The sequence below is a fragment of the Drosophila erecta genome, unplaced genomic scaffold, assembly GCF_003286155.1.
Source record: "Drosophila erecta strain 14021-0224.00,06,07 unplaced genomic scaffold, DereRS2 tig00000055-arrow-pilon, whole genome shotgun sequence".
Lineage (NCBI taxonomy): Eukaryota > Metazoa > Arthropoda > Insecta > Diptera > Drosophilidae > Drosophila > Drosophila erecta.
Genome location: NW_020825200.1, coordinates 8,396,324 through 8,413,437, shown reverse-complemented (window position 1 = coordinate 8,413,437; position 17,114 = coordinate 8,396,324). Strand labels below are relative to the sequence as shown.

General features: G+C 47.5%; 3 protein-coding genes across 18 annotated transcripts in view; 1 reads left to right on the top strand and 2 right to left on the bottom strand.

The window, feature by feature from the left end:
* The first annotated feature begins 446 nt into the window (after positions 1-446).
* LOC6542383 (nidogen-2) lies at positions 447-8,630 on the top strand. The gene is made up of 12 exons (XM_001969029.3): positions 447-1,185; positions 2,924-3,403; positions 3,497-4,258; positions 4,327-4,950; positions 5,291-5,561; positions 5,625-5,770; positions 5,831-6,240; positions 6,414-6,571; positions 7,102-7,356; positions 7,414-7,588; positions 7,651-7,935; positions 7,995-8,630. The coding sequence occupies exons 1-12, from the start codon at positions 955-957 to the stop codon at positions 8,248-8,250; spliced, it is 4,053 nt and encodes a 1,350-aa protein (XP_001969065.1). The 5' UTR covers positions 447-954; the 3' UTR covers positions 8,251-8,630.
* LOC26527039 lies at positions 6,265-7,058 on the bottom strand. The gene is made up of 2 exons (XM_015160107.2): positions 6,972-7,058; positions 6,265-6,913 (listed from the first exon to the last, which is right to left on the bottom strand). Exon 2 carries the CDS (start codon positions 6,909-6,911, stop codon positions 6,606-6,608), a length of 306 nt encoding a protein of 101 aa, XP_015015593.1. The 5' UTR covers positions 6,912-6,913; positions 6,972-7,058; the 3' UTR covers positions 6,265-6,605.
* Positions 8,631-8,694: 64 nt separating the features above from the next.
* Positions 8,695-17,114, bottom strand: part of LOC6542537 (potassium channel subfamily T member 2) — a 99,814-nt gene continuing 91,394 nt past the window's right edge. For 7 of the 16 annotated variants that reach the window (XM_026978305.1, XM_026978306.1, XM_026978307.1 and 4 more), the window contains 11 exons: positions 16,534-16,639; positions 16,252-16,467; positions 16,034-16,197; positions 15,866-15,977; positions 15,609-15,794; positions 15,348-15,554; positions 12,823-12,999; positions 12,181-12,386; positions 11,668-12,025; positions 10,619-10,807; positions 8,695-10,556 (listed from right to left, as the gene is read on the bottom strand). In XM_026978305.1, the coding sequence (XP_026834106.1) occupies positions 10,269-10,556; positions 10,619-10,807; positions 11,668-12,025; positions 12,181-12,386; positions 12,823-12,999; positions 15,348-15,554; positions 15,609-15,794; positions 15,866-15,977; positions 16,034-16,197; positions 16,252-16,467; positions 16,534-16,639 (2,209 nt within the window). In that variant the 3' untranslated portion in view covers positions 8,695-10,268. The remainder of the gene's footprint in view (positions 10,557-10,618; positions 10,808-11,667; positions 12,026-12,180; positions 12,387-12,822; positions 13,000-15,347; positions 15,555-15,608; positions 15,795-15,865; positions 15,978-16,033; positions 16,198-16,251; positions 16,468-16,533; positions 16,640-17,114) is intronic. The other 9 variants (XM_026978318.1, XM_026978320.1, XM_026978311.1 and 6 more) reach the window with 8 other exon arrangements.

The following is a 17,114-nucleotide window of genomic DNA, read 5'->3' as shown; positions in this document are numbered from 1 at the left end:
GGCGTAAATCACTAGAGCGATATTTTGTTAAACTTTAGGTGCACGTAAAAAACGTCTCTTCTCTTTTTTCTTCGTAGCCGAACAACATTTCACTTATGATTGTGCTTTAAATAATATATTATATATATTCATCATGAAGTGTCCGGATTTGAATTATAATGAAGGTATACCTATAATAAAAAAATGCTGATTGTGATTATCACCAAATTAGTGAACACTTCGTTTATGCTAATATTCCGTTGTTAACTGATTATTTGACTTGGCTATAATGATGTACTCCCTCCGAACTGAGTGCCCATGCCAACGACGATTGTTGATGGTAAACATCAATAAAGAATTGTCATAATCGAACAGCATCTGGTTCGGACTGCATGCAGTGCGTGGATCCTATTCGGGACACAGATGTAAGGTATAGTATCTGGGGCCTCCAGAGAAACTCTCGCTGTCCGCCACTCACCCACACACACTGAACGGCACTCCGGCCAGCAGCTCACACAGATACTCGATGGTAACGGACGGATGAGCACCGAGTCGAAGAGAATCCACCGCGGAGACGACGGCCAATCAGTCGAGAATCTGTTGGCAAGGCGTGCAGTTCGTTCGGGTTTCCTTGGTCGCGTGCTCAGGAAGCAGAAAGCATAAGAAAAGCAGAAGCAAAAGCAAAAGCAGAGGAGCTTGGCCGCCACTTGGAGCGACAGTTCCAAAATTCTGTCAAACTATACACACGCCATAAACCTCTATATATACTCGTGGAATAGATAGTGCCACCACATTTTATTTATAAACCGGCTATATTTTTGGATCAAACTTGAGGCGAAAGCAAAAGTGCTTAGGAATTCGGTTTTGTGCCTAGTGTGAAAATGCCTGTGGCGAAATTGTGAAATTCCCGCGTGTCCAAATCAAAGAACTAGAGAGATATACAAGTCAGGAAGGACCCATCCATATCCCGCCACTATGCCGACCTTCGGCAGTAAGTTGCTCGCCTGCCTGCTGCTCAGCTCGGTGATCCTGGCCAGCGGACAGTTCGAGCACTATCTGGACAGCTTGCGAGCCTCGGAATTGTACGAGTTCGAGGAGGGCTCCTTGGGCAGCATACAGTTCTTGCCCAAGGGCGACAGCGAGACGATCGTGCTGCAATTGGAGCAGCCCATTCATTTCTACGGCGAGCAGTACGAGCAGCTTTATGTGAGTACCCCTGGTATAGCGCCCTCAGTAAGTGCAGATTGAATGCGACTACAAAGTATCTCACAGATTGTGCACTGAATGAATTTTTGCAGCGAGCACGGTGACGAGGTGATAAGCCCGCGTCGATAAGGGGCAATCTATATGCAAACACAATGCGGTTCAATAGTTTCTAGACTACTATGCATCTATTTCTGGGGAAGTATGCTTTGTTATGGTGGCCGCGTATTTATAGGTGACATTAATTTTCGGCAAAACATGACAGGTCGCACATCGATTTCCACACACGCACCCCACGCGCACGTTGTCCCAATCCCCAAGTGCCATACATCCGCGGCTACAATCCGCAGCCACTTGAGGGTGGTCCAAGACAAAAAGACAAAAGCCGAAAACCGAAAACCGAAAGCCAAACCCATTGATGTCGCTTTGCCGCCTTGGCCAATTGCCAGATGCCAGAGCTCCGGGCATCCAAGTGTCTGAGTGATTTCGGCACTTGGCAGCCAAAGTTATGAGTTCTCGGAAGTGAGAGCCAGCGAGTGTCGCCTATTTTTGAACGCGCTTTTTTATCTGCTCTGCATTTAGTTAATTAGCTGAATTTATGTGTCTGACGTAGAAAAATAGCACGCGGCACAGAATCAGAACGACCAAAACGAGCATTATGGCCATAGAAATCCATAAATTTCATTGAAATTCCTTGGCGAATAGATTGAAAAGATCGGTGGAGCTAGTAGCCAGCTCCAAAACGCTCGGGTCGGATTGGTGTCGAAATCATTAAGAAAGGGTAAAAATAAACTCTTCGAAAGTCCATCAGACAGTCGGCAGTAGCGTGAGAACATTGCCAGCCTAGATTTCAAAGGAAAAAAATAACAAATTATGTTCAGTTAAAAAAAGAATTAAAAGATCAATACATATAATGTAGGAAGATTTCGTGTGTTTCTTGCTTGTCAGAATTATAAGTAGGGTAATAACAATTTAATGTTTAATTCTATCGTGTTTCTGTAAGAAAAAATGCAACAGCAAAACAGAAACTTCTTTAAAAATGCTTTAAACATTTTGAATACTTTGAGGCAAGTCCAAGTTTTGAATAATTCAGGTGTGAAGAAGTGGCTGAACAGAAAGAAGTATTTCATGTTTGCTTACCCAACCCCAATTTGGCATCCATTGCGGCATGTTGGATATCCATGTGGAGTTAGGTATCCATGCCATCCATACTCACCTGCCAAGCTGCCGGAATTTCTAGAGATTCTGTGCGTTCCCGTCGAGATGAACGGAACCCGTGGAGCCACCAGAATGACATGATTTATGCAACGCCCTGTCGGCAACCACAAGAAAGTATTTCGGAAACACCTGTGCTCCCATTCCGGGTTGTTTATTCAGATTGCCTGTGGCATCGATGGAGTTGTAGCTAATTTTAGACGGACCGTTAGGCGGATGTCGGTCGAGGACTCAATTAGGAGGCACTGCAACAGATCACTTAATATGCTTCTCGGGGCACATCCCTTCGTCAGATCATTTGCCGCCTTGTTAATGGTTTGTTGTTGTTTTGTTTCCGCCAGGCGAATGGCCATTAGGAGTTAAGTGGCCCGTTAGCACTTCACGGGGCGCACTGATTGCCACGCCATATGGAGGCCAAGTATTTCCACTTCAAGCCATCCCAAGTGGAACTTCCTTATTGCCATACACTTAACAAAATTGCCTTTGAAAAACATCTTTACTTATAGTTCTTTGTTGAATTCCCCAGATCAACACCAATGGCATCCTCACCTTCAACTCCGAGTTCCCTGAGTACCTGAACCAGCCCTTTCCGCTGGAATATGCTTCTATAGCGGCCTTCTACTCGAACGTGGACACCTCGTTGAGCGATGAGGGCACCTCGATCTTTCTGTTCGAGTCCAGGGAACAAAGTATCCTCGACAGGGCCTCCAGCTTGGTGCGTTACGCCTTTAGCAGCCAGCCAGAATTCGAGGCTCGCCAGGTGATCGTGGCCACGTGGCGCAATGTGGGCTACTTCGACTCCAAGACGGACCGCCTGAACACCTTTCAGGTGGCACTGATTGCCAACGAACAGAGCACGTTTGTGCAGTTCATCTATCCGGATGGCGGTCTTAACTGGGTGCAGGGCGAGACAGCTGGCTTGGGTCTCCCCGACATTCGTGCCCAGGCAGGATTCGTGGCTGAAGATGGACGCTTCTACACCTTGAACGGTTCCGGATCGGAGAATGTAAGTGTGTTATGTATTTAATAGGGTAGTACTAGTTACTTCTGCATTTTATGTGGGCGTGTTTTGTATGATAACCCCATTTCCCCTCTGTAGGCCCGTTTCCTAAGCGAAAGCACCAACCTGGGCGTACCCGGAGTCTGGCTGTTCGAAGTGGCTCCCATTGAGAACGAACGGAATGTGAGGACTCCCGACAATGCCGAGTCCCTCACAGAGTCTCCCGCTTTGGCTCAGAGCTGCCAGGCCCACGCCCATCAGTGCCATGAAAATGCCGAGTGCCACGACAAGGCCGAAGGATACTGCTGCGTCTGCGCGAACGGATACTATGGCAATGGAAAGTCCTGCCTGGCCAATGAGCAACCGATCCGAGTGACAGGAACTTTTACCGGAGAGCTGAACAAGCAGCCCGTCAGCGAGGATGCCAAACTGCAGTCGTATGTGGTGACCAGCGAAGGCCGCACCTATACCACCATCAATCCCCTGACCCCCGAACTGGGCGCCAAGCTCCGGCTGGTCCTCCCGCTGCTGACCACCGTGCCCTGGCTGTTCGCCAAGTCTGTGGGTGGTGTGGCCAATGGATACCAACTGACCGGCGGTGTCTACACCCATGTATCTCGTTTGCAATTCAATTCCGGAGAAAGTCTCCATGTGAATCAGACCTTCGAGGGCCTCAACTACTGGGACCAGCTATCCGTGAAGATCGAGATCTATGGTGACGTTCCTGAGGTGGCAGCGGATGCAGTCCTAATCCTACCCGACTACGTGGAGGAGTACACTTTCGAAAGACCTGGAGAGCTCAGATCTGTGCAGGTGCTCAATCTGAATGTTACGGAAGAGCAGCGTGTGCTGGAACTGCAGGTACTTATCGTTACTTATAAAATTCAAAATGGGATGCTCATTTGTTGGCTCAAATGTTTGATTTGCAGGTGGAGCAAAGGATTTTGTACCGCAGCTGCCTGCGCGATGACGAGGCAGATCCCAGTGCCACCAAGGTGCTGCAGAAGATCTCCAAGGTGGCCCTGGACTATGTGGAGCGCGACCAGGCTCTGCGCATTGGCGCCATGAGCAAGGTGGGCGTCACCGCCGAATCGAATGCCTGCAACGATGGCACCGCCGATTGCGTGGAAAACTCCGTCTGCGTTCCTTACGAGGACACCTACCGGTGCGACTGCTACCACGGATTCGATGCTCAACTAGATGAGCGTGGAGTGGAGGTCTGCCTGGACATCGACGAGTGCAATACTGGCTCCCACGCCTGCGACGAGAATGCGATTTGCGACAACACGGAGGGCGGATTCAGCTGCTACTGTATCGAAGGATTCGAGGGCAACGGCTACCGTTGCCTATCCAACAGCACCGCTGACAACATTGAGTACCCGCCAGCAGTCGAGGGCCAAGCTGAACCCACCTCCGAACCAAATCCCGATCCCAGCCCGTATCCCGACCAGGGAAGGGAAGAAGAGCGTGAGCGGGAGCCTGGTCAGAATCCCGATCCGGAGCCCTATCCATATCCAGATGAGCAGGTTGCTCAACATCCCGACGAGTGCTACGTGAGTAAACGAAAATATTTCACTATGGCAATATTGCAATGGCAAGAAAGTAGAGCAGAGAGCGGAAAACGTTACTACTAAATCACATTTTTTGGGCTTAACATTACAATGCAAAAATCAGCATTCTGTAAATTCTAAGAACGAAATGGGCGCTCAAAAGTAGGCAACGGTTTTGGTAAATGTCTAGACATCTTTTTCCATTATAAGTATTATAATTTCAACGACATAAGAATAACAGCATGGCGGGACATGGCCGCCACTAAAAGTGCGTACATGGAAAACCAATGTATGATCGTTACGCATCCTGGTAATCGAATGTCTTCGATCATTTCGTATGCAGCACTGCTCGAAGGACGCCGACTGTTACAAGGGACGTTGCACCTGCCACGACGGATTCGCCGGCGATGGCTACACTTGCACCAATATTTGCGGACATGACGATGTCTGGGAGAACGGACGTTGCGAGCCTCTGCTGCTCGAGAGGCACGATGTGGATCCGTTTTGCGATGCTCTAGGGGAATGCCGATGCCCCTATGGATACGAACTGAGCGAGGGAAGCCAGCGCTGTACCTATGTGCCAGAAATCGATGGAGAAAGGAACGCCGATCTGAGTGAGATTCTAGCTAGACTGATTGAAGGCGTCGGGATTACGTAACCATCTTTGTGCCTTGTAGTTCCCTGCGATGTGGATGAAAACTGTCACAGCAACGCCACCTGCAGCTGGTATGGCGTGGAGCTTCGCCACATTTGCACCTGCCAGCAGGGATTCAGAGGCGATGGCTACAACTGCGACCCAATCAGCGACGACTCCTGTGCAATTGTGAGTTATTATAGCCCCCAAATGTGAATCCCCATGACAGCATCTTTGCAACCCCGTCAGAGACCCGATATCTGTGACGTTCATGCCACCTGCGTGTATGACGAGCAGCTGGGCAAATCCATGTGCCAGTGCCAGACGGGCTACGAAGGCGATGGCTTCCGCTGCCAGTTGGCCGCCGAGTGCCAGTCCGATGAGCAGTGTGGCGAGAACGCCATCTGCGACGACGGCGTCTGCCGGTGCGAGCCGGAATTCGAGCGGGACGTCAGTGACCGCTGTGTGCCGGTGGGACGTTGCGGCAGCGTCTTCTGCGGCTCGAATGCCTTCTGCATGTGGGACGCGTTGCAGAGCGTCCAGTACTGCGATTGTCTCGAAGGATACCAGGGCGACGCACTCACAGGATGCACCAGCAAGCCCGTGTCCTGCCACGTCCTTTACAACTGCGGCATACACGCCACCTGTGAGCCCACCGAGTAAGTGCCACAATCGAGGTATAATTATACGATAAATTATTGTTTTTACTGAAATTTTACAGTATCCCATATGCAGGCAGATCCCATTTCTTTTGTAGTGTTTTATCATTTGGCTATTGAGTTATATGCTGATTTTTATGAGATATCTTATATTTCTGCTTTCTTGTTTTTAGGGATCCTGCCAATTACGAGTGCCAGTGCATCGCTGGTTACAAGGGAGATGGATACGTGTGCATCGAGTTGGAGAACTGCCTGAACAACCCGACCTTGTGCGACATGAATGCTCAGTGCCGTTCGACCAACTCTGGTCTAGTCTGCGTCTGCAATCAGGGTGAGTTTGAGACGAGTTCGGAGAATGCCCCATTTCACTGCGGGCGAGTGGTGCGCTCCTCCAGACCACCCCTCTTCTGATCGCAGGGGGCGCAGGAGTTGAAGAAGCAGAATCCGAAAATGGACAAGGCCAGCACCACATTGAAATAGCCGTTATTGCGGTCCCAGGTCAGCGGATGCATAAAGAATTCGCGCATGGACTGAAAGTGCGTAGGGCGCTTGTAGGGCTCGTCGGGTATGCTGGGCCTCAACTTTTGTTGGTTGAAGGATCGGGATTTCAGTTTGAGACCCTCGGCGGATGGGCGCCACATCTTTGTCAGCACCTTCTGCGTATGACGCATCCCTTAAAAGAATGCAAGTCTAAATGGCTGGGTATATATAGGCCAAAGAAGGTAACTTACCGTATAATTTATTGGAAAGCTGAAAATTTTGAAGAGAGAGATCAAATGTGGGAAAGACTGATGCAGCCAGGAGTACTACGATCAACCTTGTTCCTTGCTGTCTAATAAAGTTGTTGTTTTTTCATTACAGGCTTCTACGGTAATGGATCCTTTTGCCAGGAGCGCCAGCATCAGGACTCTGACTTCCTGATTGTCAGCCAGGGTGTGATGATTGCTCGCGTTCCGCTAAATGGACGCAATGTGCGTCCCATTTCGGTGGCCCAGATGGCCATTGGCCTGGACAAGGATTGCGTGGAGGGTCGTGTCTACTGGGGCGATATTTCCACAAAGAAGATCGTGAGCGCCAAATACGACGGCACTGATCTGCGACCCTTCATCACCACTGGTAGGATAACATTATTTTAGGCAGATGGCAAGTGCCTAACACCTTCACTCCCCACAGATATTGATTCTCCCGAGGGTATTGCCATCGATGTGATCTCGCGTCGCCTTTACTGGGCGGACTCAGAAAAGGACACCATTGAGGTGGCCAGCCTGGAGGATTCTTCCCTGCGGGCAGTCATCATCAATAAGCAGCTCGTCAACCCCCGTGGCATCGCCGTGGATCCCTACAGGGAGTAAGTGTCCTCCTGGCTTAAACACCCCATTCAAACTGCCTTCTAACGGAATGATTCACCAGGAAACTGTTCTGGTCGGACTGGGACCGCGAGGCACCCAAGATCGAGATGTCTAACCTGGACGGCACTGGAAGGGAACTTCTGCTGGGAAAGGATGCCGTAAGTCTGCCCAACTCCTTGGTGGTGCTCGAGAACTCCGGAGAGGTGTGCTATGCGGATGCCGGGACAAAGAAGGTGGAGTGCATCCAACCGCAAAGCCGCCAAATCCGCACCATCTCCAACGAACTGACCTATCCCTTCGGCATCACATTCACGCACGATCAGTTCTACTGGACAGACTGGAGCACGTGAGTTAATCGGACATGTTTGGTCAGAAAAAGATACTAATAGGAATATTTTTTTGTAGGAAAAAAGTGGAGATCGTTGACAGCTTGGGAGCACGGCAGACGGCCATTCAGCCGCCCTTCTTTGGCAGCCACAAGATGTACGGCATGACCGTCGTGGAGCAGAACTGTCCGCAGTATCAGAGTCCCTGCCAGATCAACAACGGCGGATGCACGGACTCCCGGCTCTGCCTGGTCAACCGACAGGCTCCGTCCGGAAAGAGCTGCAAGTGCACCAGCGCCTCCACAGGATGCACCGTGCCGACGCCCGGCTACTAAGTCTATGTTAAATGCAAACTAAAATTATTTTTCGATACGTATACAAGCACACAAAAAGCAAGTTAACCAAAGCGCGGAAGGGTATCGAGGTGAACTAAACTAAATTTACTTAACTAACTAGGAGGCATGTGTGCCATTTCAGTGAAGAATAATTAATAAAAAGAAAAAGCTAGAAATTTAGCCAGAATTTGATTGCTTGGGAGAAGCGTGTTTCTTGGAACCAATGTTCAACAATTAATTCAGTAGTTAATTCAGAAAATCATAGTGCAACCGCCTTTAGCAGCCTCAGTTAAAGGCACATTCTTACATAAATTGCGAATTTATTATAAGACCGAATGTAAGTTCAGCTTTGGCGACGAATAAATGGAACTAAAACCCAAGGTGCACCGATGATTTAAAAGTTGGGAGCTGTGTAATCAAAAAGGCGATACAATTATTTCCAACTATAGTTTGAGTTTATTGTGAGTTCTGCTCGGCATGCCTTAAAGAGCATGGCGCCGATAAATATTACAGCAAGTTTATACCCTAGTCGCACTAATCGTATCTCTAATGCCGCAGCCAATGCCAATTGCGGCTCAGTTAACTACTTTTGTACATTGAGACATCGATTTGATCTATGTGGCCTATGTTGAAGATGTACAGATTCAGTAGTGTACGGATCTATATATGTCTATATAAATAGGTTTCTGGGGTGCTAGGCATAAGCTAAACTAGGTATTCCCTCGAGACACTGGAATGCATTTCGTCGTCATCGTTGACTAAAATTTTCTTATAAAACTGACGTAAGTGCTTTAACTAACAATTTCTGTGTGTGTGAGTGTGAGTGTTTGTGTGGTATGCGGTATATGGTATATGGTTGAGTAGGTACATAGTTCGCTTTAATTAATGTCTAAAGAGCCTATAGCTGGGATCGAATTGAGTTACACTTCGCTACAGGGTTGTGTTAGATGTGAACGCCGGTTCACATAGCTCATTGAATTTGGTACAGTTTCCGATACTTGATCCTTGGTTCAAACTAGCCTTAAATAGTTAACTCTAAACTCTAAATCTAAATTCTGTTGTCTTTCGAATTAAGTTTTGTTCATAAGGTTATAGTAGTTTGTTTTTGCCTTATTTTGTTCTTTAATTGAATGCATGGTTGGTTCTTACTCACATAATTTATATACAAATTGTTTGATTTATTTAATATATGTATACATATTTTTGTTGGTTTTGTAAAGCATTAGAGTATACCAAAGCCCGTTCCAATTTATGTTATGAAAACCGTTTCACTTTCTTGGTGTGTTTTCCTCCTTCTTTCTCTCCTATAATTATGTAAAACACTCCTAGTAGTTTTACAAAATGTGAATCTGAATGTGTGTATAGTACAAGACATTGATAGCACCTTCATATATGTATCTATATGGGGTTATACGTGGGTCAGAGGAAGGTCCTTCCGAGGGAAGGGGAAGCTAAACCGAGCTGAAGCCCAACTAAGTGATCATACCTAAGGTATATACATGGTATTTTGCTTTAAAGCCCGATCTATTTGATAGTTGCTACATCTGGCTTAGAACTAGGCATCAGATATATACAGTTATACAGTTTGCTTTATCATCGCCCCACCTATCCAATAGTTTAACTACATTTGTTGTTCCCAAAACACAATTTGCTGCGGCTTCCTTTGCACAAAGCCAACATGTTCATAGCTTACAACTAATTTGCAAAACATGCAATATACAATATACGAGTATGCCTACTCCCTAGCGATAAACTGATAAGCACGCGCCACTCCCTAGTGATCTATTACATGTAGGGGACTAACCTAATGGGACTCGAAGTGGATTAACCGAGAACACACACCACAGACAGCCTTTTGGGGTGGGTGGGTTTGTTTGGTTGGGTTTCCTAATACTTTCGTACTTTCGCTCTGCCTAGAACTTATCTCTACGGGTGTGTCTGTGTGTGCTGGCCGTATTCTATATCCACTTGTTTTTCGACATGGAGGAGCGGAGTCGGCGCCCCCACATCAGGTTGTATCATACGATCGTTCCCTGCAAATGCTGTGGCGATGACACCTGAGATGGCTGCTGTCCCAGCGAGTCCTGTGCTTGCAGCGACCCACTGGCGCCCGAAGAGGTACTTGGTCCGGGTCCCAGGTCAGCGGTATTGATGGCCAGTGAGGAGCCGCCGCCCAGCATGCCGCCGGTGGAGGAACCTGCTCCAGATGGGTTAATGCCACCTCCACCGCCACCGCCTAACACACACGGCACACCCAACATGGGTGTGGGCTCCTCGGGCGGTGTCACCTGCAAGGAGATCTGGTTCTGAGGGCGAGAGGGAGGAATTAGTTTCTTTTTTTGATTATACAGATCACTTTGGCACCCACCTCCATGCCGATGCTACCGTTCAGGGATATCTTAATGGGATTACTATGGTTCGTTGCCTGCATGAGGGTGGTGAAGTGGCTTATGCCGATCTCTTCCAGCGACGACTTTCTCCGGCCGTGGCTGACGCCCACGCTGGGAAGGCCCTGTCGCAGGGACGAGGATCGACGCAGCAGGATATCGTTGTCGATCTGCAATTGGAGCAAGCATGGGGAACATCCACCAAGAGTGGCGATCATTAGTGGGTTAGTAAGCCCAATGCCGATATACTCTGATGCCAACGAAACTCAATTACGTTTACACATACAAATTGGCAATTGTTGCAGCAACAGTTGCAGTTACTCAAAGAACTAAACGAACACAAAAGAAGAAACACATGAACGTCAACTCGAAATGCGGCTCGATGGTGGATCTAATTGGACACTTAAATGAAATATTTATCAACAATTAAATATTTCATGAGTTCCTTGTTTCAGTGATTATTCTCTGGGTGCGGACTATGACTACGGTTTACTGTTGTAGTTGATTGTTGCAGTTGTTTTTGCGGTTGCTGCTGTTGATTGTTGCAGTTGCAGTTGCAGTTGCTGCCGTGCTTGTTTGGAGGGGTGATCTGCGGCTTAGTTTTGTGTTCCCATAATTTTGATGCTCGGTGTGAGAGTGCAAATGCATGTCCCACAAATGGGACAGGCAACAGAGTGAACACATTCGTTTGTCATAGCCAATTAGTTACGAAATCAACAATTAAATCAAGCTTTTAGTTTAGTTAGAGATTTTCGGATTGAGTTTATGCTGCGATTGAAAACTTCAGATTTGAGATAAATTCATACAAGAATTTAAAGTATGGTAGTATGGTAGAACATTGATAATCGCAGCATAAGGTAATTTAATTTTGTGGTCTGGTGTTTCTAAACATAAATGGTAAAATGTAGCAAACAAACGTGGAAACGTGATTCGAATCAAACGAACAAACATAGAGAAGGAAATCGGTGGTGTGTGTTTGGTGTGTGTGGGTGTGGGTGTGGGTGTGGGTGTAATAGGAATAATAGCCAACCCGCAATGAGTTACTCCGTCCTCGCTGATTGCCAACCACCGTCGGACTGTCGGGTAGAGAAAGAGAATTCGATTTAATTTGCTGCATCGGGGGGCTACAGCGCTGCGAGGATGATCCATACCCGGCCAAGGTCTGAACGCTCTGCATTTGCATGGGGTTCAAGCCGGCAATGCCGGATCCTCGACGCGATCCAGCCCCGACGGCGGTGTTGGCCATGTTCATGTTCATCTGCGGCATCTGTGGGCCGCATGTGGCTCCCAGGTTAATGTTCGAGCAGAACGAGATGTTCGACTTGCGGCGCGAGTTGTGTCGCTCGAAGGTTTTTTGGGCGGAGAACGGCGACGGCCTCACCAAGTATCTAAGGGAAAGTCCAAAATAATGATCAAATTTTGATAAACCATTTATTTTTGAATAGAAACTTCTGCAGAAAATGGTACACATGTCGCCCGAACATGGACCCTTAACAAATAACACGTTAACTATATGTATTTAAATGAAGTGTGTGCTACTCACATGAGATCGCCTTCCTCCAGTTTCAGATCACAGCTCGGGTTGATTATCACATAGGACAGGTGGTTGCGCTTCTCGCTCACATCGTCATAGTCGATCGTGGGCAGATTCAGGGACTCCATCCGACTACGTACGAGATTCGCGATCTCCGCGCGCTCGATCTGCTGGGCATGGTTGTCCCTCGCCTCGTCGGCCAGATTGATGGAATACTAAAAGATTGGAGTACTTTCTAATCACACGCTTTTAAGGTAAACCCTTTACATGATGTTACTGGCCGGTTTGGGTTTCCAATTGCAATAATTAAAGAACTGAACGAAAGTGTCAAACACCCAATAAGAGATTTTGAGAGGAAAACCCAAAGAGGCCCATAAGAATGTGCTAGCTGATCCTGAGTGTGTGTTATTGTTGTGCGAAAATGCAGACGGGTGGAGCTGCATCGTCCCTTGCTGGTTTAGTTGTTTAGTTGTAGTGAATCATGCTACCATACAAAGAACATCATGCTGCAGAAGCCGGAATGAAATCAAGACGGACCTACCTGAAACCAAACTTAAATGGCACCCCACAACCCTTAACCCCCACCCCTTAACCGCCGAGATACAGTTGGTTGGTCGAAAATGGAGAATGCCGTCGAGTGGGGCTACTTACGGATGATCCCTTGCGCTCCGAGCAACCGCCCAGGCAGTTGACCGACCGCTGGCGTTGCGGCTGCGGCCGGAAGCTGCTGGCGCCACCTGTTGCCGAACCAGGCGGACGGTAGGTGACCCCGCGCAGCATTTCCGTCGAGTCCTTCGTCGAGTCGGGCGTGCCGGTCTCCTCGTCGTACTGAGGCATGCCCATGATTAGTTTGGTGTATGCAAATTCGAGTTCAATGAGTTTGGTTAAACACAAAATGATTTACATATTTAATTGGTTTTTAATTGAAATGGCAAATTGCTTTCACTGCTCTCCATGTTCGAGTATGCATGTGTGTGTGTGTGAGAGAGTTCAGTGTATGGTATGGTGACTGAGTTGTGGCCTTAGCAAAATGGTTAACATTTAGGTTGTTTAGGCATGCTGTGTGGAGGAAACACGCAAAAGTTTGTTTCCCCCTTCCGCTAACGGTTGAATTAAACAAATCGTAAGAACTGAAAACACGCGATTTATTGATTTAAAAAGCCAGAAAGCAAAAAGTTTCTCAACCAAAACCGTTAAAAACTCTGTGGAAAAGGTGCAGGGCAAGCTATTGGCGGTTGTTTATCAACTAGGTTATAGAAAAAGCAAAGTTTCAACCATTGGGACTACATTTCACCTACGTTCGGGGGTTTTCAAGTCTAATTAAATTACGTTTTTTTCTTCGTGTTTGGCAATTAACCCAAAATTGTTTGCCCAACCCCCATGCGGTTGGCTCTTATTGATTTTCAAATCGAGCGAGCATTTTTAATGAGCAATCATCGTGCGCATCTGGGCAGGGACAAAAACTTTGAGTAATTGTAATTGGGGAGTTGGCCAAATGAGAGAAAACGGGTTAGCAAGAGTCACAACTGCAAGGCCTGGCGCAATAAGCAAATGCAATCAGCTAATTAAGAGGCGGCATGCACAGAGCAACGGAAACAAAATCGGAAGGAATCGGAAAGCAAAACTGAAACTGAAACTGAAACTGAAACTGAAACTGAAACCGAAGTCAAATTAAAGCCGGAAAAGCCAAGCATGCAGCAGCCAACAGGTCACGCAAAAAGGACCAACAGGATGGGATTGGAGGTACCACTACCACTACCCACTCCCAGGAACAACAACTACGACTAGACTACACACAGTTACACACAACGAATTTGAAGGCCAGGCTAAAGGGGCAGGCATATGAGAATGTATGAAGTGTGGCTGGTGTTTTCGGTTTTCATTGGTATTTTGTTTGTTTTCGTATTCGTTTTCGTTTCGTTTTCACTTTTATTTTCATTTTCATGTTCGCTTTTCTTATTTGCTTTTCGCTTGGGGAACTCACTGCGTGCGTGTGCGTCAGGTCCAATACAAACGCAAATCAATTGTTCAATTGGTACAGCGGGGCGTATGTGTAATTTGTATGAGTAATTTCCTTGGCCTGATCTAATATGCTCACAGAATGCTGGCTAATGGTTCGTCTGTCTGATCTGTTTTCCTACCGAATGATGAATGCTGTGACGGCAAAACTTAATTCAAAAACGAAAACGGGCGATGGGGTTTGGGCGGATATCTTGCAGCCCGATCTGCAGCAAGGTCAGAGCTACTGGAAAAGTAAACAAAGGGGGAGGGCAATCTTACGGAAACTGCAATGGGAGTGGGAGTCGTAATCGGAATCGGAATCGGAATCAGAATCAGCACGCTATGCTTTGTATAAATTAGTATATTCTGGTAAATAGCAGTTTACTTTAAAGGGAGCGAGTTGTTGCTAATAGCGTCAATCAAGCTTACATTATATATATTTTAGGTATAAAACTATATCTTTACAATCTCGGCCGCTTACGGTTACAAATTGAAAGGATTATATATTTGGATATGTATATATATATACATATATATAGAGAGAGAGAGAGCGAGAGAGGGAAACAGGTAAATGTATGCACTTAACATTATTCGAGGTAAATATGCAAACTCCGTATGATGAACAGACTTGAGACTCAATGCAGTTAGTAGTAAAGCGAAAGCGTGTGATTAAGAACACAAGAGACAAAGTAAAACACCAACTGAGGGATAGTGAAACCAAAAACTGAACCGAACAAAACAGAACGAAAAGAACTTCGATTAGGCCTTGTCGTCATCTGGGTAACTCAATTGGTTAATATGCAACTGAAGTTAAAAAGTTATCGTTTTCTGTTTAATTTGCTTTTCGCTGTGTTTCGGTGTGTGTACCTAATCGCAGCTCGAGATGCGAATAAGTGAGCAAAGACAAGTAAAAGGCTATAGTTAGAGTAGAGCTAGGAAGATAGAGTTAGACATAGAGAAACAGAGAGATATAGTCAGGCTAAGTGTGGACTGGTGAGCGAGTGGAGTGAGCGTGTTAACTTGTTAACTGGGTTAGAAACAAATGTCTCTCGAGTGTCCTGCAGAGCCGTCCCCTTTTCATGGGTTGGGATCGGATGCGCGGTCTAGAAGTTTGATCTTGGGAACTGATCTTGAGATTTGCTATTGTTTGTTTTGCTGTTTTGCCTTGGACTCACCGATGGACGCAAGCGCACACAATGCCTGCTGAAGGCCGAGAAGGGTCCCCATCTCTCGACCGGCGAGTTACTCACATGAGACGTGTCCGCATTCGAGGTGTCCTGCGTGCGGTAAATGCCAATGGGTATTTCGCAGGTGGTGGAGCACAGCTTCTGGTACAGCCGACCATAGGTGCGTATCCACATGTCGTCCTTGGTGATGCGCATCTGCGGGAGACACAGTTAACACAAATCGCCCACCATCACCTGACTGACACTAACCGAGGTCAGGAACCCACTGCCCGGCGCCTGGTCAATGCCCAGCAGCAACCGCACAAAGGTAATCACATAGTCCTTCACGAAGGCCTGGTACAGCAGGGTGTCCAGCATGGAGGCACTGAACACGGCTCCTGCGGCAAAGGGCAGGCGGAACATATAGGAGATGTGCGACCCGCGCTCCTTCTCGCGCTGCAATTAAGTGAGCGGCAAATTAACCAAATGTCAACTGAAAGGGGGCGTGGGGCCAACGCGCTACCGACCTTCTCCATTTTGCTCAGATGAAGGGCGTACTTGTCGTGGGCCCGGAACTGCATGAACCTCATGTTCGAGCTCTGCGACAGCTCGGTGATGCTCTTGATGCTGGGAAAGAATCTACAAAGAGATGGGTTAGGGTCCAACTGGTTCTAGTATAGCTGTGTACCACGCACTTGAACATATTCTGCACGGCCACAATGGTGTTGCAGTCTGAGAGGGAGTCCTCTTCGGCGGAATTGGAGAGCTCCTTGTTGACCACCACCACACTTTCGGCCAAGGTGATGCCAGCCCTCAGCAGATCGTCCAGGCAATCGATCGAGCCCAGCATCCAGTAGACCTGCGACCAAGTAGAATCAGAATGCTCTAACAAAAGTTGGTTGTATCAGCCTACCAAGGGAAAGTACGACAACGCATCTAGGAAGGCCACGTCTGGCCTTCGCTCCAGGAGCAGGATGATGGGATTCAACGAGGTCTTCGATCGGAAGTGAGCTCTCAGCGGGATGATGAAGTTGTATATGCCATTGGAGGCGTAGTCGGCTGCCAGGATAATCGTCTTGTTCTGCCACTGGTACTCCTTTGCATTTCGATAGCTGCAGTGCTCGCAGACCTGCGAAAGAGATTGGTTTTCCTCCAAATGAAATGGCCCGGCCCAAATACTGTCAAAGTTTCCCACCTGAGCCAACTGCAAACAGCAGAGGGGCTTCTTCTCTTTGAGCAGGTAGCACAACGTGGGACTAACGCCAATGAAGGGTGACACGGGTGGAAAGCCCTTGACGATGCTGGAATGGTAGACGATACTCGGTTAGACGTGAGTTCCCCGTGGACACGGCGATGGGCGACAGGTTTTCAAGGTGGGTGGTGAGATGTGCGGGTGGGAAAACAAGCATATTGTGCTGGGACTTAAACGATGTAGCTACGGATTGGGAAATAGTGTCGGGTTTTAAAGGATATGCAAGCTACGAGCAGATCTAAAGCATTCACTACGAATTAACAGAATGGTGAAACTAAAACTTTAACTGTGATTCCCGAGACCCTGCAGTTGTGCTCCTTCTAAAACTGCTGTGGATGGCGGCAAAACTTTGGCGCTTTCAGGAAGCCCTATGGAATGAATACACAATTGCAGCCGAAAAACAAAACAAAGCCAAGGAGCAAGCAGAAGCAAATGCTGATTAGATGCAGATGCACCACGGCACCGAGTGGGAGCACCACGACAAATGGCACAGAATCTCGAGTTGTTCCTCCTTAGTTGGTCCA

Coding starts and splice junctions, on each gene's coding strand:
- LOC6542383 (XM_001969029.3), top strand. CDS start 955: ATGCCGACCTTCGGCAGTAAGTTGCTCGCCTGCCTGCTGCTCAGCTCG. Junction 5,771..5,830: donor GCGACGACTCCTGTGCAATT/GTGAGTTATTAT, acceptor CAACCCCGTCAG/AGACCCGATATCTGTGACGT. Junction 7,589..7,650: donor GCCGTGGATCCCTACAGGGA/GTAAGTGTCCTC, acceptor ATGATTCACCAG/GAAACTGTTCTGGTCGGACT.
- LOC26527039 (XM_015160107.2), bottom strand. CDS start 6,911: ATGCGTCATACGCAGAAGGTGCTGACAAAGATGTGGCGCCCATCCGCC.